This window comes from Lissotriton vulgaris, chromosome 1_1 (assembly GCF_964263255.1).
Source record: "Lissotriton vulgaris chromosome 1_1, aLisVul1.2, whole genome shotgun sequence".
NCBI classification, from domain to species: Eukaryota; Metazoa; Chordata; class Amphibia; order Caudata; family Salamandridae; genus Lissotriton; species Lissotriton vulgaris.
Genome location: NC_141685.1, coordinates 875,568,057 through 875,589,536, shown reverse-complemented (window position 1 = coordinate 875,589,536; position 21,480 = coordinate 875,568,057). Strand labels below are relative to the sequence as shown.

Here is a 21,480-nt window from a genome sequence, read left to right as displayed (position 1 = left end):
TTCTTTGCCCTTAGTCCACGGCTTCGTCAGCTCGAATATCAATATGGCTTTGTAGGCCCTGCACGCTATCGAGTAACAATTCAAGGAGTACTGCAAATATTCACGGATCCATCACACCTGAAGAAATTTCTCGATGGCCCTGAGGACTCTACGATGGAAACTGCTGCTGCAGCGAATGCTCAAGGAGATGGCAAATAGTTCTTGTGACTCATACTGCACGTACATGATCCCACCATAATCAGCCTGACTTTCCTTTTTGCCTGATTGATCACCACAAGATGACAGTTGATCTTGGCTTGATCTCGCGATGGTCTTGGGGTTCGTTGCCTGGCTCATAACCCAAGAAGCATTCTCATATTCATTGACTTCATTGTCTTATGTTGCAGACATGGTTGGCGGTGTGGTAGGACAAACTTTTTCTTATTCACCATGTGTCTGCGTTCCTATGAAACTGTCTTATAATGTATACTTGCACGAGACTTGACCGCTAGTCATGTTGTTAACTTTCAGGCACTTTTTAGACATGATGGGCGTTCAAAGTATGTAGGGGACGGTAACGTAGCCATACACTGTTTGTCACAGTAACCCACAATGCTATATAGCCGGCATTTATGTTCCCTCATCTGCTGTATGTGTAGTTGGCCTCCTGGTGATGCACTGCAAGCCTAGTATCAGATCTGTCCGCTTCTCACACAAGTCAAACTTAATGTCTCACCTGGGACCACATGCTTGGTTTAGTTTAGTCAGACAGCACAACATTTTTCATATTAAGCTGGTGCTGATAGAAGGCTGGAGGGGTTGTAACCAGTGCCTTATGTTTGTTCTGCTGCAAATATGTTTGATTTGCTAGTTACAGTCGCTGTTATGAGGCGATGTGCTTTTGATATGTTCATAATGTCTGTTTATGTTCAAATTGTAATTTAAGCATCTGTAAGCAGGTTATTTTGTATTCGCCACGGAGGGCAGAAGCTGGCGTTTTTGCTTCTCCCTGGTCGCCATGTTCCTAGTGTACTTTTTGGGTGGGGTGGGTGGGTTTGGGTTGTGGGTGGGGTAGTGTTCTTGGTTCCGTTACTATTTGTGATTTTTTTTTTCTTGTCTTTATTCTTGTTTTTGCTCCCTCTTCCTCTCCTGTCTCTGTATTCTTGCAGCAACGTTCTAAACTCTGGTAGCAAAGACGGCGCTCTGTGTGTGCATGCACGTCCGTTTATACACATAGTGGTCCCTTAGCCTCACCTCTGTTAGGGATATAATGCCCTGCACATCTTATGTTCTGAATAACATGCTGTTTCACAGATAACGCGGTCCTAAAAAAGGAAGCAAACCGGGCTGCCATAGAAACTGCCATTACTGACTATCTTACTCATAACAAAAAAGGGGATACCACGGACTTAATAAGATGGGAGGCACTTAAAACAACAGTCAGTGGTTGGGTCCGGAATTGTAGTATTTAATCTTTTTTTTCCGTGACCCTGGTGGGCGTCGACATTCCACCATTTCGTGTCCTTCGTGAGGTTGACGCGCTTCCTCCGGAAGCTCCCACCTTTGGTCGCCATTTTAAGATTATTTTTTCCGCCGTTGGGCCCGGATCAACAGTGAATTAGCTCCAAAACTTTGGAGAGGAGAATTGACGAAAAATCAAAACTATCAAATATCACAGGAGAAGACAACGAGGACAAGTAGAGACAGAAGTCGGCGTAAGAAGAGGAACATTGAAGAATTAGATGTTTCTACAGAGCATGCGCATACAGGGGGCTCAACTCAACCCTGCACCGTAGCTCCACAGCATGGAATGGGAGGTGGGGGGGGGGGGGGGCGAACGCTGCTACTGTTCAAAGAGCCAGGTCTTGAGGAGTCTCCTGAAGTTCAGGAGGTCTTCGGTCTGCTGTAGGCGGATGGGGAGGGTGTTCCACGTCTTGGCGGCGAGGTGGAAGAATTATCTGCTGCCGGCGGTCACTCTTCGAATGCGGGTGGCGAGGGCGCGGTCTGCGGAGCTGGCGGGCGGGGGTTTAGCGACTGAGTCGGCTTTTGAGGTAAAGTGGTCCGGTGCTATGTAGAACGTTGGGCTGAGGGATGAGCCTTGGGGTACGCCGCAGATTATCTCTGTGGCTTCGGAGCGGAAGGAGGGAAGGCGGACGCTCTGGGTTCTCCCAGTGAGGAAAGAGGTGGTCCAGTCCAGGGCCTTCTATTAGTTTCTGGCGTCGAGGCGTGCTCTTGCTGTGCGGTAGCAGACTGTATTGAAAGCGGCTGACAGGTCCAGGAGGATGACTGGCAGAGTGAGTGTGATGAGTTGTTGGAGTCCGAGGTTGTCGACCAGGGTGGAGGAGTTGGCGTTGTTGTTCTCGAGGTGGAAGTTCCGGTCCCTGAGGAGGATGTAGTTCGTGGAGGTGAGGGCGTGTGTGCTTATGAAGTCGGTGATGGAGTCGCTGTACTGACATTGCCATAGCCATCCCGGAAGGCTACAAGATCACCCGCAAAAACCAGCCCAACGGAATAGGAAGAATAATTACCATTGTCAAAAGAAAAACCCTCAATCTCAACACAAGTCAACGACACCCTCAGCACCGCTGAACACCTGCACTTCCAGATCCACACCAACCCTAACACCACCCTCCTAAGCACCCTCATTTACAGACCCCCCCCCCCCCCCAACTTAATTTATTTTTCAATTGATACATCACATGTGAGACAATAAGTCTTGAACTGCCTCTTGTGCCTCAGATATGCTAATCCAAGCCTTTTTCCTGGCATGTATTTTCAAAAGACAAACACCATCTTCAAAAGTGAATCCTATGTTACCCAATGCATTTTGAGCTTGTGGGAGCTCTTCTTCAGGGGTTTCACTATAAGTGAAAGAACATATATCAATAAATTGCATCTCTCAAACCATAGAAACATGCACAATATGCTTTTAGGTAAAAAATATAACATCACAACATTTTAAATCCATGTCATAAATTACACTTAGTTAAAAACCAGCGTTTTCACTCTGCAACCGTAACTTGAAAGTTACCTAAACAATGTCCTCGGAGTCCTTTAATTTTTTTTTTCAGAACAACATTTTTATTGTTTTCTTGAGAGAGATTGCAAGTAAACCACAGTACTCCGAACACCGGAGGGGCTGTGAGCATATAATCAAAATGCACAGAATAGCAATCAATACAGTAGTTCAAAGCAGCATAATTACTACAACTCTCCCACCCCCCTGCCCCGTATTAACTACCCCTCCCGGATCCCACTCTAACCCCTTGCACGATGTCCTCACAGGTCCAAGAAAGAAAATAACTATGAAACAGGTAATGCGTACTCTCCCTCACCCAGGTTCTTAAAGCATCTGTCCTGCATCCACATCGCGCTGTGCTGGTGGCTCCAGCCAAAATCCCCTGTACTTCGCCCATCTCTTCCATATTTTGTAGTACTTACTGGGGCAACCTCGGGCCTCAAACACTGGACGCTCTAGCCCCGTCCAGTAATGTAATCCCTTTTTCCACTCTCCCACCGGGGGGGGCCTAGGGTCCTTCCAGGCACGGGCCACATCCCTCTTGGCCACGGTAAGGCCAAGGAGCAGTAAGTGTCGTTTATAGATGTTACCACCAACTTGTTCCATGACATGGAGAAGGCCCAGCTGCGGTGTACGGGGGAGCTCCCAACCCAATACTTCAGCCAAACAGTCCCAAACACATCCAGAATCTCTCCAGTGCTCCACAGGACCATACTGTATGTAGGAAGGTGCCCACCTCCCGACCACATGTCAGACATTCAGGGGACGCAATCAAACCCGCTCGCCACAGCCTCTCTAGTATAGTAAGCTCTATGTAGATATTTAAATTGGATGAATCGTAATCGTACGGCAACGGCCGCACCTCTAGGAGCAGCAAGGGCCTCCCTCCAATCCTCCTTCTAGCTCTCCCACATCTCCCTCCCTTGTGGTCCGCAGCTTATCAAGGGAGGTGGAACAATGTGTAACCAATGATTGGTAGATGCGGGATATTTTCTTATCCTCCAATTCACCCATTAATACCTTAGCTTCCAGAGGGCTGAATTCAGGTAAGGAATCTAGTCCCTCCAGGGCAGGGGAGATGGCATGTCGGAACTGCAAGTATTTAAAGAACTGGGTTTGGGGCATACTATATTCGTCCCTCAGCTCTTGGAATGATTTCAGGGCCGTGTCTTTCATTACATGGCCCAACGTGGAGATCCCTATCGCGTCCCAGCTGCGGAACCCCTGTAAGGACGCCAGAGCCGGTAAACTACCGTTCTGCCACAATGGAGTCTCCTCGGTCAGTCTGTTCCACCATCCCATGCGGTGAAGCGCCTGTCGCCAGATCTGGAAGACCACCTGTGTGACCACCGGGAGCCTCTTCCTCTTCACAGCTGAGTACAATAATGTATGTAGGGTGTTCGGCTCCATCAGATACCTCTCTAGGGCGTAAGCTGGATCTCCCCGATCCCCATACCACCACTCATTCAATACCAACAAGTGGGACGCCTGATAATAGGACAGGACATCCGAAGATGCCAAGCCGCCGCAATATGTGGAGAGGAAACAGGTACGGAGCGCCACTCTCACCGCACCCCCGGCCCAGAGGAACTGGCCTAGTGCCGAATTGACCTGACGAAACCACTGCGGCGATATTGGGTAGGGGTGATTCTGTAGTTGATAGAGTAAGCGAGGGAGGGCCACCATTTTGAAAACGTCCGAGCTGCCATAGAGATTCAGGGGCATACGAGATCATGTTTTCATTTCCGACCGGACCCGGTCCCAGACAGGAACGACATTGCGTTCCCACGAGACTCCAGGTATGTCCGTCAGGAACACCCCAAGATACTTAAGGCCCCCAGTCGCCCCCTGCAAAGCCGATGCCCAGGCACCCAGCTCTGTACTGTCCCCCAGTGTCCACAGTGTGGACTTCCGCACATTTAGATTGAGCCCCGATACCTCCCCAAACACCCGCATAATTTCCAGGACCCTCGGTCCTGACCTAAAGAGGTCCGTGAGGAAGAAAAGCACGTCATCAGCGTAGAGCGGGATCCTGTCTGATGCCCCGGCCTCCCATTCAAAGCCCCTCATCTGCACGTCTACGCGCACCCACGCCGCCAAGGGTTCCGTGGCAAGGGCAAACTGGTACGGCGAGAGGGGACACCCCTGTCGGGTGCCCCGTCCGATAGGAAAGGCGCCGGATACAGCCCCAGCCACTCTCACCGAAGCAGTCAAGTCAGTATACAGCAGCTGTAAGTACGATAAAAACTGGGGTCCAAGATTCAGGTGAGGCAGGAGTGCATGTAACTAAACCCAACTCAACGAGTCAAAGGCTCTATCTATGTCAGCCAGTAGAAGTGCCGCCTGGGTTCCTGTGGCCCGCATCATCTCCACTGCCACCTGAGCACGCCTAATGTTGTGTCTCATCGCTCTATGCAACATAAATCCTGCTTGGTCCGGATGGACCAAGTTAGTGATATATACGGAAGGAGGCGATTGGCGCGAGGGCCTTAGCCAATATGTTCGCCTCAACATTTAGAAGCGATATGGGTCTATGTGACTCGTGACGTTCGGGGGGCCTTCCTGGCTTACAAAAGACCACTATTTCGGCATGCCTCCAATCTGCCGGCAAGCGGCCACACTTCTTGGCCGCATCCAGTGCTCTCCTATAATGCGCCCCCAACTGGAGGTGGTATTTCCTAAAGAACTCGCACAGGAACCCGTTGGGTCGGAGTCCTTTAATTTTAGTCTGTCATTTTGCTGTCTGTGCTCTTCAATGTTGGTATTAAAACAGGCAGGAAAATCAACCCACCTGATATTCCTATGATGCAAAGCCCCAAACTCCCGAGGTTATCCTCCTATTAACATCACTTTATCAACTTTAATGTGAACGTTCTTGCTCTTTTCTAAGCTGCGGCAACCTGCCTTCCTGATCCTACTCAACTTTTAAACAGTGTGAAGTAACCCCTCCTCTCTTTTGGAACCGATCATGCACCGCCAGCCAATAGCGTCCACACATCCTAACTACCATCCCATAATGCGTTAGCGGCCTTGCTAGACCAAACTGGCCAACCCAATCCCTCAAATCATAAACACACCGAACAATTCCCTGCAACTAGCACCCCCGGACGTTTTCACAATTGCCCCGCCCTCCCTCAAGGTGTTATTCTACACGCTGTTTGCAAACTGTTCTTGATAAATGCGGACTGGTGTCATTGCGTGTGATACATTGCAATTTGCATGAAACATGGATACTCTTGTTCACAGCGCTTCTTTTGCAAGTTCATAGATTTAATATGAAGTCACTCATTACAGCCAAGTTCCTTCTGAGAACGAAGATGTGCATCTCAAGTAAATACTTGACTGTGTTATACTATGCTCTTAAGGGTGCAACAAGTGATTTAGGGCAGAATCCAATCAGTCATCAAAAAGAGTTAGTATGCACACCTTTGTACTCCTTACTTTTGTCTAACGTAGTTGTTTTAGCCACCGCTGCGTGTGCAGCCAGAGTGCGTGTTCCGTCCTGGTTCACTCATACGTAGAAACCTTAGATCAATCGGAACGTTTTGCGATCCTTGCACGGGCGCACAGCTTTGAATTAGTAATTGATACTGATTTCCAAATTTTCTACTGCTTAGTTAATCAATGTGCTCCAAAATCTTCTTGTAACTTCATTTATTTTTCAATTGATACATCGCACGTGAGACAATAAGTCTTGAACAGATATGCTAATCCTAGCCTTTTTCTGGGCATGCATTTTCAAAGGACAAACACCATCTTCAAAAGTGAATCATATGTTACCCAATACATTTTGAGCTTGTGGGAGCTCTTCAGGGGTTTCACTATAAGTGAAAGATAATATATCAATAAATTGCATCTCTCAACCCATAGAAACATGCACAATATGCTTTTAGTTAAAAAAAATATAACATCACAACATTTTAAATCCATGTCATAAATTACTTAGTCAAAAACAGCATTTTCCCTCTGCAGCCGTTACTTGAAAGTTACCGAAACAATGTCCTAGGAGTCCCTTAGTCTGTCATTTTGCTGCCTGTGCTCGGCAATGTTGGTATTAAAATAGGCATGAAAATCAACCCACCCGATATTCCTATGATGCAAAGCCCCAAACTCCCGAGGTTATCCTTCTATTAACATACCTTTATCAACTTTAATGTGAACGCTCTTGCTCTGTGCCATGTCTACTCTTCACTTTTCTTCTGCACCAAGACACACAGCCTGAAATGGCAGTGTGTGTGTGTGTGTTAGGGTACAGGACCGCTAAGGGTAGCACAATAAGTGCTGCGGCCCTTAGCGTTCTTCCCTGGTCACAGTGCACTGGGTACCTTTGGGACCATTTAGCAGGGGCTGACCTGTGGCCAGAGATGCCAATTGGGTTTTGGTTTAAATGCAGATTTAGGGAAAGGACGTAGGCTCTGGGTACCTGATTAGCAGAAGCCCATGGCTCAGTCAAAGCACATCAGCAGTTCAGCAAATAGTGGGAGCTACCATGCAGAAAGAGGGTATTTTCTCACAAAAACAGAATGGTTACTTACCAGTAGGAGAAGTTTTGCAGCTTGAAGAATTTTCTGGATTCACATGAGACCCACCTGGCCTCCCCTGCAAGGAATACAAACAGGCTGGGAACCAAGTTACAATAATTATCTACAGGACTACAAACTAATAACAGAAGCAGAAAAATAAAGAATAAAGAATCCGATGATCGTTACCACGCACAACGATCTCCAGGGCGCCGTCTGACTGCACACTGGGGACGTACCTGGCACCAAATGGTGGTCGACACCCAAAACAAACAAGCATTTGCAATGCAATAGGTCTCGCATTTACGAGAGTTTGAACTATTGGCATTGTAAATGACAATGCCTTTTGTTTGTGTTGTTTGTAAAACAGATACATAAAAGGCATTGTCATTTACAATGCCAATAGCTTAAACTCTCGCAAATGTGAGACCTATTGCATTGCAAATGCGTTTATGCTATAAAAAAAAAGGCGTTGGAGAGTGGGACCTGCCTGCAACAGCAGGCAGGATAACTTTTTTGGAGAAAATAGAGCTTGAAGGCTGTAATTAAAGCCTACCGAGTAACAACACACTTAACAGGGGGTGTCACCATTGGAGGTTTCAAAATGAGACAAGGTGGTACTAAGGAGGGACTACTAAGCCTATTGTCCAATTAAAAGCAACAGTTAACTGTGGACAATGACACAAGGCAATGAAAAATATGGCCGGCAAGGGGGGGGGGACTTCAAGTCACTACCTGAATACACTGTCAGAGCAGCGCATGCAGTGCCCACGCTCGACCCCAAGAACTGTTTTAAGATTTTCTGCTTAGTGCACAATGCCATCCAGTTTTATTCACTGTGCCGTTGTCCTTGCACTCTGCATCCCGGCTCCTTCTATTGATTTATTCTATCAAAAGGCTTACCTGGGTGGATGTGCTTTCTGGTGTTTGGCCAGCCAACTCTGGAGTTCAATTCCTTTTAACCTTTGGACCATCTTAAATGCCGCAATCTTTAAAAAAAACTAAAAACCTAGATTTTTGATAGTGATCTGTGAGCCTTTCATCTGGGTCCTATGATTTTCAATTCTAGGGACTGGATGCCCCCTGTGGTGGCATAGACGTAGACCTCAACTGCCAAGATGTAATCTCTTTAATATCATCAAAAGATGAAACTCTTAACATACTGTTCATCTTCTCACCTTGCGCACACTCCCATCTACAGTACATCACTGAAGATATATATTTTTCTACATTCCTGCCCCCGAATTTCCGGCACACCACGTGGCGGTTGGTTGCGAACTCTGGCACAATTTGAGTTACCTGCATGAAGCAACTTCTGGAGTTAAAAATAATCATATGTGATTTCCTTTATGGCAGTGCCTGTATGTTTAATGCTATCTTGCATCTAATTTTCAAGATCACAAAGATACTTCCAAAGACACCTTATGGCTGTGCAATCCTGGCGTGATCAGATCCCCATTTCCTTGTTCAGAAATGTGGAACCAAGTGCCCTTGAGATCTGCAATCTTCCTTTGCGGATCCCTATCAAACGCATTCTGGCTTTTCTTTAAATTTCAGTCATTGGTGCCACAATGTATTCACTATAAATCCTGAGACAACTAATGGCAATATAGTAATGCTGTTTCCGTAACACCTTATTGTTAGGTAATTATAATCGTAACAGCAGCAGTACTAGTTTGTTGTGAAGGTATAGGATTCCTGCAGCGTTTTGAGCTTCCTATTTTTCAAAACCTTTGATTTTTCACTTTTTAAAAATTGTTTATTTACAATGCCGCCCACTGCGGGGGAGCCACATGAGTCCACCGACCCTGGTCTACGGACGTCACTCTCCCCACAGCTGTGATGCGATCTGCGTGGCCCTCCTGCCAGCCAGCCCTCCGTGTCAGGGTTTTTTTTTTTTTTTTTTTTTGAAGTTCAACAAAATCTTTATTGTCGTGACTTAGGCATATTGAACACAGCCTTTGGCCTACAACCCTGGGGCCGGCCGCGATTTGCAGAATCTTAGTATCAGTTAACAACACAGCCTTTCAGCTGGCAACCCGGGGGTCCAGCGGCGTATCTCCAGTAACGCTACAGTAATATATCTTGATTATACGGAGCCAGCTGAGTGCTACTTCACATGCAACTTCATTTTTGGGGGGTGTGTAGCCCCTTTTTGTTTAACATTTAGAACAGTAAACCTATGAACTCCTGGGCAATTCTACACTCTGATACCCTTCGTGTGTAGCATGGTGTATGTGCATTCAATACTGGCTAATTCTGTTGAGCAGTGTAGGTGACCTATTAGACATGTGGCAACAAGGGCGAATCGAATAATGCAATGGTAATCTATACCTCCACTGCTTCCCCCTCAATACTCAATAGGTAGTCAGTCAAATAACACCAATAGTTCTTTGAACGTGAGCTTCTGGGCAATTCCTCTTCATACGTTAGCAGCGTGTCCTTACAATACGTCAGGTCCGTTAGCCATGCCTTAGTGTCTGGGACCTGTTTCCCTTCCCAACACCTAGATACTTGTCGTTTCGCAAGTAATAGCGCTACAGCACAAAACTTCCGCTTCCCCGCTCTAACATTGGGTAAGAGACCTAATAGACAATTTTTTATAGTACACTCTACCTCGATCCCCACCATTTTACTCAAAGTGGCTGTGATCGCACCCCAATACGTGTTTATCTTTTGACAATACCAAGCTAAATGGACAAAATCCGCCCCATCGTATCCACAACGCCTACACCTGGCATCCTCGCGTAACCCATATCTATGCAACCTTTGCGGTGTATGGTATGTTTGATGTAAGTATTTGAGATGTGTGATACGCAGGTTTCCATTTGAAGTGAGCAGTTTGAGGAGCGTGCAAGCAATAGACCATTCACGCTCTGTAAGCGCTTCCGGTAACGAGTCGTTCCATCTCTGCAGGGCCCTGTCAGTGTTGTGTGGAAGTTCACTTTGTGCCACCTTGTATAACCTGGAGACCAGATGGGATGTGTTCGATGAAGTTATTATGAATTGTAGTGACTGCAAAGTTGGCGGTTCTACTGGGTAGTTCGGGTATAGTTCCCGAATCGCCTTCTGTAATCTAAAGTGTGTGAATCTGAAAAGTAGTGTTGGGTTACTTACATAGGTCAGATCATCGGCTTTGCGAAAATTCCCTTCGAGATATAGATCCCCAAATGTGTCTATTCCTATGTTTTTCAGTATGTCCATCCCAACTTTTTCGTTAGTCACCGATATGTTCGGGTGGAAGTGCAGTGGGAGTGCCGGGGCATATAACGGTAGCTTGTGAGTCATCCTCCCCAGTGTTCTCCATGCGTGTGCAGTGGTATCAACCGTGTTGATATCTCTAGAGTGTAGCGGCGGGCGTTTATGCGTTATTATCGCCGTCAAGGGAATCGGTGCTGCATCACCCTCTTCCACCGCCGTATGCGTGAGATACGGGGTGGTATGATACCAGTGTGACGCGTATTGGGCCTGTGCACACAGATAGTAGAGTCGAAAGTCCGGCACACAAAACCCCCCCCTTTCATAGGGTAGCGTTAATGTGTGTAGGTCTATGCGTGCCTGTTTACCCGCCCATATAAGCTTGAGTACTAGGGATGTTATGTGCGTAAAGATTGCTTTAGGCGGCGTGATCGGTATGTTATTGAATAAATACAACAGCTTCGGGAGGACACTCATCTTGACGATTGCAATTCTGTCCGCCAAGGACAACGGTAGTTGTATCCATCTTGCTACTCTATCTTCCAGCTCTGCAATCACCCTACCATAGTTTGTCCTGATCACTTCTTCGGGGTCTCTGCTGTACCATATTCCCAGGTAGCGCGTGGGGTCGGTCTGCCAGTCCAGTGGAAAGTCAGGTGAATGCGGCGCGGTGGAATCCGTGAGTGGGATAATTAGTGATTTCTCCCAGTTAATCTGTAGCCCACAATGGCGTCCAAATTTCACATACTCACGCAGTAGTGGGCTAAGATTCTGTTCAGGGTCCCGCACATAGAGAAGCATGTCATCCGCATACAGCGAAATATGTAGGGGCCTCCCGGGGAAATGCAGAGCTGAATGATTATGTGTCTGTCTAATTATGCACGCGAGTGGTTCCAGGGCCAAGGCAAATATTAAAGGCGACAACGGACACCCCTGTCTAGTCCCTCTCGCAATATCAAAAGGTGCCGACATATATCCATTTACTCTCACTCTTGCTACTGGCCTCGTATACAGAAGAGACACCCAGGAGATATACCGTGCCGGAAATCCCATCCTCTGCAATATCGTGAATATGTAGGACCATTCGATAGAGTCGAACGCTTTGGCTGCGTCAAGCATGACGGCAGCCGCTTTTGTCTGGGGGTTGAGGTAGTGAGATAGTGCAAATAGCGTTCTCGTGTTGTGGGATGTGGCTCGCGTCGGGATGAACCCCGCCTGATCCGGAAGGATCAAGTTCGTCATTAGGGGCTGCAATCGCTCAGCTAGGAGTTTCGCTAGAATTTTGGAGTCCACATTTAAAAGGGACAGAGGACGATATGATTCGCAGAGTTCTGGTTGCTTACCAGGCTTTAGGAGAGTAATGATCACCGCCTCTCGTAGCGACGGCGGTAGTTCCTTCTGGTCAAAGGCCGCGCCATACATCTCAACCATGTGAGGGGCAAGGATATCAACAAATGTTTTATAAAATTCACAGGTGTAGCCATCCGGCCCCGGCGCTTTCCCGTTTGGCAATGCATGTATAATGGCGGTCACCTCTTCCACTGTAATCGGTTGTGCCAGGTATTCGCGCTGGTTGTCGGACAGCCACGCTATAGCTATGTCATGTAGGTAGTCACGTGTTTCCTGAGGTGGAGCAGGTTGCTGGGAAGTGTACAAATCTGCATAGTTGCGAACAAAGCTGTCAAGTATGCCCGCCGGTTGTGTATGCAAAGCGCCGTCCCTGTCACGCACCTGTGTGATCAACTGCGACCCCCTCCCATTACATATTTTCCTCGCTAACACCCTGCCGGGCCTGCCGCCCTCCCCAAACTGTCTGGCTAGCGGTCGTTTGTTTACATATTTCAGTTCGTCCTCCGCATATGTTTGATGTTCTATGAGGATAGGCTTAATTTTCCCCAGAAGTTCTGCATTACCAGTATGTGCGTACTCCTTCTCTAGGACCGAGATCTCATGTTCAAGCCTGGTTATCTGCGCCCTTATATCTTTAAGTATTCCAGCTGTCGTGCTAATGCAGGTGCCCCTCAGCGTTGCCTTAAATGCCTCCCATAGTAAGCATGGGTCTTCAACTGAGTCCTCATTCAACTGGAAGTATTCCTTTATTGCTTTCGTTATGGTAGTAACGTATAAGGGGTCTAACAGTGCCCGTGCATTAAAGCGCCAACTGAAAGGAGGGGGTATGTAGTGTGGTATCTGTAGTGTGAGTTCCACTGGATTGTGATCGGACAGCGTGCGTGGGAGTGTCAGTATCTGTGTAGCCCACAGCACAGCGTTATCTGTCCCCAGCCAGTAATCTATCCTCGACCAGCTGCCGCGTGACATGTTAACATGTGTCGCACCCGGTGTTGATGGGTGTTTGACCCTCCAAATATCTTTGAGTGTAAGTTCTACCAGTATGTCTCCCAGCTTGTCCCTGGCTTTCTTGTGTGGTTCCATGGAAGCAATAGAACGATCTGCAGTGTCACGCAATGCTACATTAAAATCCCCTCCCCAGAGTATCGTCGTATCAGTAAATTCCAGCAAGTGATCCCACAGTTCCTGAAAAAAATCCGGGGAATCAACATTCGGCCCATACACATTTACTATCGTTACCTCTTGCCCTCTCAACACTCCCGACACAATTACATATCTTCCATTTTTATCGACAATTGTATGTGCGATTCTGTAGTCCGTGCCCTTCTTGATCAGTGTCATGACCCCTCTGGAATAGGATGAGTATGCTGCCAAATGGGTCGACTCTGCCCAGCGTGTGCCAATAGGTCTATGCACTTTAGGGTCCATGTGCGTCTCTTGAAGCAATGCTATGTCTATGTGGTGCCTATCAAGACATGCAAATATTTGTCTGACTTTTTTGGGATTAGTGAGGCCTCTCACATTCCACGTTAGTAGTTTCAGACTATTTCTACTCATATTTACACCACAACATATTGTTTGCGCCACGTGCAGCCACCCCCACCCTTCAGTTTCAGCTTAACATTACACAGTACCATGATGGTGGATATCAAACTGTTAGCAATGTCCACGTTCCGGTATGCAGCAGTGCATCTCGATCGCCCAGTTAGTTCAAACAACAACAAACCCCAACGTCCCCAGTACCCACCCACTCCAGCAACCCAATTCTGCTGAAGCCATTGTACCCATAGAACTGGAAATGTTAACATAACTCGTCGGGGACTGCCCTAGTGGAGGTCCGCCGAGGACGCATTACTCCATCCTAGTGAAAGGATGTGGGCGAATTTGTGTTCTGTAATCAGACCGCCTGGGTCCTGAGGCAACACCAGTCTCATTGCATGTCTCTGGATTGTTAGGCGTTCAGAACAGTCTTATAGATAGTGATATGCATTATGTAGCTTGTACCAAAGGTTCACAGTGGTTGTGTACTGCAGCACATCAATAAAGTCTATACTCTGACAGCTTGTAACGTTCTGCTGCCTTGCGTACAATATTGAGTTTCTCCACAAGTGGCCGAGCTGTGCCTCACCCCTACATGTAACTCATATCACACATTGTCTCACTTTATACTTCATATAGTAGGGTTAGGAGGCACATGTCAGTTAGCGCAGTTCATGCGGAGTCTCGCTTTACCCTCCTACCACCGTAGAACTGTCATTTGGGCAAGTACAGTGCAGTGTTCATCAGAAGGTCTTACCTTTAATCTGACTCGGTGTGTCTGTCTTTGCGATTGGACCGTTTACCTTTGGCAACCGCTGTTTTGATGAAATCCATTGCAGCTTTCGGGGTCGATAAGAAAATCGGTTTGTCCTCCCACGTGATCCGCAGGCGAGCGGGGTACATCATGGCATACGGGATCTGCAAATCTCGAAGTTTGGCTTTAACCTCGTGGAATTCTTTGCGTGCCTGTTGTACTGCAACCGTGAAGTCTGGAAAGAATTCAAGTTTGTTTCCCTGATGGTGGATCTCGCCTTTTTCCCTCGCCAGCCTGAGCACGGTGTCCCTGTCGCGGTAATTCAGGACTCTGGCCACTATCGGTCTGGGCATGGCTCCCGGTTTTGGCTTGGGCGCCAAGGATCGATGCGCTCTTTCAATAATGAATATCGGTGATAGATTTTCAGGGCCAAACAATTCTTTGCATAGTTGTTCCACATAGGTCTCCATTCGGCCTGTGTTGGTTGATTCTGGCAAACCTGAAATACGTATGTTGTTACGTCTCGACCTGGCTTCCAACTCCTCAGCCTTGGCTTTGATCACTTCAAGGACTTTCTCCATTCCTGTGCATTTGGTCGTCGTGGTTCTCGATTCGTCCTCCACCGTCGAGATCCTGTTTTCGGCTGTGTCCAACCGTTCGCCCTGCTTGTCGAGTTTAGCCGCCATACTGTCCACTCGGCCCGTCAAATGATCAAGTTTGCCATTTATATCCTGGAGATTAGCTTGTATGGATTTCAATATGTTTTCCATGACACTACCATCCTGGGAGTCAGTGTCGGGGTCTGCCTCTGCAGCACCAGTCTGGTTTTTTGGCGTCTTCCGCGTCTCAAACGTTAGTTTGGGCTGTTGTTTATCTGGTTTGCCCATTGTGTGCAAAGGGGGGGTGCCGAGCCGGCACCACCTCGAGTCTCCCGCCTCTTTGATCTTCGTGCAGCGTTAGGATCCGAAAGGAGGGATAGCCGGAATGAGTCTTGTGGTTGCTTAGTAGCGGTGCCCTAGCCTTGCATCAGGATGTCGCTGAATGACACTCCAAATTAAAGCAGGGACCGGCACCGGCAGTTGAGGTACACCACCCCAGATCTCCCCACGCTGTGCAGGTAGTGCGTGTTGCTGCCCACATTTCCATGGAAGGGGGCGATCGGCATCAGCAGCAGTACCCACGGACACCCCTCCGTTCAAGGTGGTGGGGTAGAGTCAGTAGTAGCTGCCTGTGAGGGGGTCCGGTGTGAAATGCCTGATATTCTGAGACCGGTGCTCTCTTTACGAGGTCTCCCATCGCATGCAGGCAGCAATATGGCACTGGTTTATCCCCATGTGGTTTGCAGTGCTAAGAGGCAGCAAGCACCTCGCCTCCCAGTGATCAGATATTCCCCCTGTGTCCAGGCACGTTTGAGGCGCGTTCCGGTCTCCCTAATGGATGGGCGCCGCCATGTTTCTTCCCGCCGAATCTCGGCAGTTAGTGACAGACCACAGGACAGTGGGGGTGGGGGATCGCTGTTGTCGATGGCGCTGCTGTATTGTCCCGCTTGTGGAGTCCGATTTTAGCCAGTGCCCCTTCCCACGCTAACGGTCCCTGAACATGCAAAATGCGGGCCGCGCCATTAACTTAAACGCCGTCACGGACATTCATGCCCAGCAGTGTAATGTGACGTCGCATCAGCCCCGTACCTCCATTGTCGCCGTTTCCTGCTCGCAGTTCTGTGCCGGTCCGTCCAGGTATTCAGCATATGGAGCACCCGCTGTGAGCAAGTGCCCCTTTATTTCCAGCCACCACGTCCAGTGAGGTCGCTCTCTCTCGGCAGTGCCAGCACGCTCAGTCTGCAGTCAGTGGTGGCCGAGTGTAGTCCGCCATAATGGGTCGCCGAGCCCGCCGGGATTCACGGCTCGTGTTGGGACTCCAGCTTGCCGAGGCTCCTCTTCTGCCACCCTCCGCATGAACGACTTGCTCCGACGCCAGATGGTGTGCCTGGTGACCCACAGCGATCCGATTTAAGGCATGTTATTGGCGATTTTGATATTCGCCCGGCGGAGCTGCACAGCTAGGCAGCCATTCCGCTGTGCGCCCCCTAGCGCCTCCTCCGTGTCAGGGTTCGAGCCTCCCCTTCAGCCTGTGTCAGCTGTATTAAATTTTTTCTTCGTTCTGCTTGTTTTGTACCCGTGAATTGCACTCTGCCTGTGTGTAACGCTGTTATTGTCTGCCCGCATTCCCTGCCTACTTTCCTGCCGTTTCTTCCTCTTCACATCCCATCCCGCGCCCCTGCATCCCAGCCGATCGTCCCTTCCCCTCCTCTTCCCATCCTGCGCCCGCAACCTAGCCGATCGTCCCTCCCCTCCTCCCCTACATATACCGGACGCTGCGCGGTCACACCCATCAGGCGTGAGGCTGGCACGCCTAAGGCAACCCGTCTGCGCATGTCCGCGCCTGAACCGCGCCCGGACCGCGCCCAGTGCCAGAACCCCTGGCCCGCAAGAACGCCACGACACCCGTCCCCGATACGACTCCAGCACCCTCCACGCACTCAATGCCGGGCGATCACGCACCTGCTGCCTAGCCGCCCCGAAGCGCACCCAAGGTCCCTTCTCCTGCTGGAACTGCAGCTTTACCAGCATCCAACCCGCCATCTCACCTACCAAAGAACCCAAACACCTCGGATGCATCCTTCTCAACACCTGCTCTGCCCGCAAACACGCTGTGGAACTCTTGGATCTACTAGACTCCATCACCCCGGCCGTCGCCTTCCTGACCCCCTCCTCTGCAAAAAGCAGTAGTGATGGGACCCCCTCAAATTTTAAGTACGGCCAGGGAACAGAGGGGAAGAAAGAAAGCACAACAGGAGAAAACGTTCCCTCAATGGCCACAATTTTATATTACGAGTATGCATCACATGGTTTATTGTTGAAGGTGACAGATACACAACAGACTTTTTATTTTGTTAAAAAAATATATACATTTTTTAATTTTTTGTTTTTAGCATTGCTTTCAAGTTTAAATATGTTCATTTGACTTAGAATTCATGAAAAACATGTAATCACAATATAAACGTTTCAAGAATTAATTTCATGGTTCATACAAAGAAAAGGGAAAATCGAGTGACAATACCTATATTTGAATTTTTTTTTATACATATGCCCCTGATAACACACAACCAATCACAACAGACTAGCACATTCATACTCTCATTACATACACACCCACAACGTCTGAAAAAGGAATCTGGGTATTTAATCAGCAGGGAAACTCCCTCCTCTGCACCCGACATTGCCATAGCCATCCTGGAAGGCTATAAGATCACCCGCAAGGACCGAAACAATGGAGTAGGAGGAGGAATCGCCATCGTCCACAGGAACACCCTCAAAATCTCGACTTACACCGATGACACCCTCAGCACTGCCGAACACCTAAACTTCCAGATCCACACTGACCCCAACACCACACTCTGCATCCTCGGCTCCAACCCTTCAGCCTGGGATGACTCCTGGTGGCTGACGGCACTGGGGGCAGCCAGACACCCACCGACCACGCACGCAACCTGGGAATCATCCTCGACTCAACTCTCTCAATGACCAAGCAAGTCATCGCAGCCTCCTCCTCCTGCTTAAAACACCCTCCACATGATCCGCTAGATCTACAGATGGCTCCCGACATATACAAGAAAGACAGTCACCCAGGCCCTCATCAGCAGCATACTCGACTACGGAAACGCCCTCTACGCGGGATCCCCGACCAAGCTCATCAAACGATTACAACGCATCCAAAACGCCTCGGCACGACTGATACTCTACACACCCCGCCACGGCCACATCACCCCCCACCTGAGAAACTTGCACTGGCTCCCCGTCAACAAGAGGATATCCTTCAAGCTCCTCACCCACAAGGCACTCCACAAGACCGGCCCAGCCTACCTCAACAGACAGCTCTCCTTCTACATCCCCAACCGCCAGCTACGCTCCACCGACCACTCACTCGCCACCGTCCCGTGCATCCGAAGAACCACCACCGGTGGGAGATCCTCCTCCCACCTCGCAGCCAAGACATGGAACACACTCCCACTGAGCCCTACGACACACCCAAGACCTGCTGACCTTCAGGAGGATACTTGAGACCTGGCTGTTCGATCAGTAGCGCCCCCCCCCCCCCCCCCCCCAGCGCCTTGGGACCCTCGCAGGTATGTAGTGCGCTTTACAAATGATTGATTGATGGACACTCAGAGGAACCCTCATCTACAAACCCCCCCCCCCCGCCCCCCCCGGACCACGGCCACAGTTCAGTGACTTCATCCCCGACTTAGTCAGCGCACACTCCCTTGCCTCCAAGGACTACATCCTCATCAGGGACCTGAACTTCCACCTCAAACAACGACGACTCCAACTCGTCCACCCTGATCGCCAACCTCGCCCTCAGACAACTCGTCACAACACCCACCCACTCTGCTTGCCACACGCTTAACCCCATCTTCTCTGCAAGCTCCCACGTCTCCTTCAACCACACCACCGAACTCCACTGGACTGACCATCGCTGCATCCACTTCACCTTCAAGAAACCAACCATGCACCACCTTACCCAACAGATGCCTTGTTGATTCTAGAGCAAAGTCACCGAAGACCAGCTAGCCACCACCCTCGCCCAGAGCTGCTAGACAACGGAGAAACTGCAGTGCTCTTCCTCCTGGACCTGTCAGCAGCCTTCGACACGGTCTGCCACTGCACCCTACGCACACGACTCCACGACGCCGGGATCCAAGAGAAAGCACTGGACTGGACCGAACCACCTCCTTACTCACCAGCAGAACACAGAGCGTCTGCCTCCCCCTTTTGCTCCGAAGCCACCAAGATCATCTGCGGCGCACCCCAGGGCTCATCAGTCTGCCCAATGCTGTTCAACATCTACATGGCACCACTTTCTCAAGTCGCCCGACTGCACGGCCTCGGCATAATCTCCTACGCCGATGACTCCCAGCTGATCCTCTCCCTCACCAAAGACCCCCACACCGCCAAAACCAACCTCCACGAAGGAATGAAGGCCATCGCAGAATGGATGAGGAACAGCTGACTATTACTGAACTTGGACAAGACGGAGGTCCTCACCCCCTTGGCCTGGTGGCCGTCTGCACTAGGAACAGTTCCAACACCCACCGACCACACACGCTACCTAGGGGTCATCCTCGACTTATCCCTCTCCATGACGAAGCAAGTCAATGCCGTCTCCTCCTGCTTCAACACCCTCCGCATGCTCAGCAGGATCTACAAGTGGATCCCCACCGAAACTAGGACGTTCACCCAGGCCCTCGTCCGCAGCAGACTGGACTACGGAAACGTCCTCCGCGCAGGAGCCTCGGCCAAACTCCTTTAACGGCTCCTACGCATCCGGAACGCCTCCACACGCCTGATCCTCCACATCCCCTGCTGCAGCCACATCACACCACACCTAAGAGACCTGCACTGGATCCCGGTCAAAAAGAGGATAACCTTCAAACTCCTCACCCACGCACACAAGGCGCTCCACAACACAGGACCAGCGTACCTCAACAGCCAACTCTGCTTCTACACCCACACCCGCCAGCTCCGCTCCGCAGACCGCGCCCTCGCCACTGTCCTCCGCATCCGAAGAGGGACCGCCGGCAGCAGATCATTCTCACACCTCGCCGCCAAGACATTGAACACCCTCCCGATCCTCCTACGGCAGACCCAAGACCTACTTAGCTTCAGAGGACTCCTCAAGACCTGGCTTTTCGAACAGTAGCCGCATCCCCATCCCTAGCGCCTTGGGACCCTCTCGGGTATGTAGTGCGCTTTACAAATGCAATGATTGATTGATTGAATGCAGTGGTATACATGCATGAATGGGGACACAAACTGTTCACAGCCTCGCCGCAGTTTGAGACTGAGCTTTGTTGTGCTGACGAGTTGTTTGCTTATTAGGCTTATCCCGCTTTTACTCGTCGCAGACCTGTCCATCCAGCCTTTTAGCAGGATCAATTTATCACATGCCCCATAAAACTGAATACAGCTGAGAGCAAGAGAAAAACAAGCACAACACAAACTAAATAGGAGGAAGTGGGGAGGGAGGGAAAGGGAAAGCGTGCCAGGCGTGCCCTGTTTTCAAACGTTAGTCCTACGCGGGGACAGGAGATATGAACACGTACAGAGTGCACATGTGTCAGTACGCGTGCACATCTCCTGTCCCCCCTTCGGCAGAGAAACAGACGACAATAGGGCTCGCCAAAGGGACAGCGCATGCGCTGAATCGCTAGGCGAGACCTAAAAAACTAGGGTTAATCTGTACCTAATAACTAGATGGCGGAATAATGCCCAGCATGTGAATCCAGACAATTCTTCAAGCTGCAAAACTAGCCCACTGGTAAGTAACCATATCGTTTTCTTAGATTGTCTTTTATCATTACCCGATGAGTCATTTTTTGATATTTACACTAATTGCCCAGATCTCGACTGGGTGTACGGGTGGCCTTGTGTGGTTTGTTTACAACTCTCAGATCCATACGTATATGCTTGCTGCAAGCATATTTATATGTGGAAGACTGTTTTGGGAAATATAATATATACTTGAATAGTAGACCTGCTACATGGTTATTTTTCCTAGATCCGAATTGAGCAAGGACTAGTGGGAAAACATGTGCCTATTGGCTCAACAGTTGCTTTGAGCTGGTTTTAAGTGGAAGGCATATTTTCCTTGTCATTGTGCCCTTACGTTTTTGGTCCTTTCATCTAATGGAAGGACTTGAAGGGTTTGGACTTCCTTATAACTGGTGTTTTCTCCTTTCTTCACAGTGGCACACTGCGCATCCTCCCGGCAGATCATCTCACATTGGAAGAACTGCACGCGGCACGACTGCCCTGTGTGCCTGCCATTGAAGAATGCCGGTGACAAGCGCAACCAGCAATGTAAGACTACAGAGTACTGTGGGCAGTGCATAGGTATCCCGTACACCTGCACAAGGTTGAGACCGCATTGGTGGTGTTTGATGGGGGAAGGGTGATCAGACTGACATCAAGATAGTGCGGAGACATAGACTGCCTAAAGGCAAAGTCTCTGGCATCTGTACTACCTGAAAGTAAGGTCTAGGGTATCCATACCTCTTAGAG

At 49.3% G+C, this 21,480-nt stretch overlaps 1 protein-coding gene across 4 annotated transcripts in view; it reads left to right on the top strand.

Annotated features, from left to right (window-relative positions):
* Positions 1 to 21,480, top strand: part of EP300 (EP300 lysine acetyltransferase) — a 520,590-nt gene that overhangs the window by 113,556 nt on the left and 385,554 nt on the right. For all 4 annotated transcript variants that reach the window (XM_086958296.1, XM_086958288.1, XM_086958278.1 and 1 more), the window contains exon 5: positions 21,166 to 21,279. In XM_086958296.1, the coding sequence (XP_086814422.1) occupies positions 21,166 to 21,279 (114 nt within the window). The remainder of the gene's footprint in view (positions 1 to 21,165; positions 21,280 to 21,480) is intronic.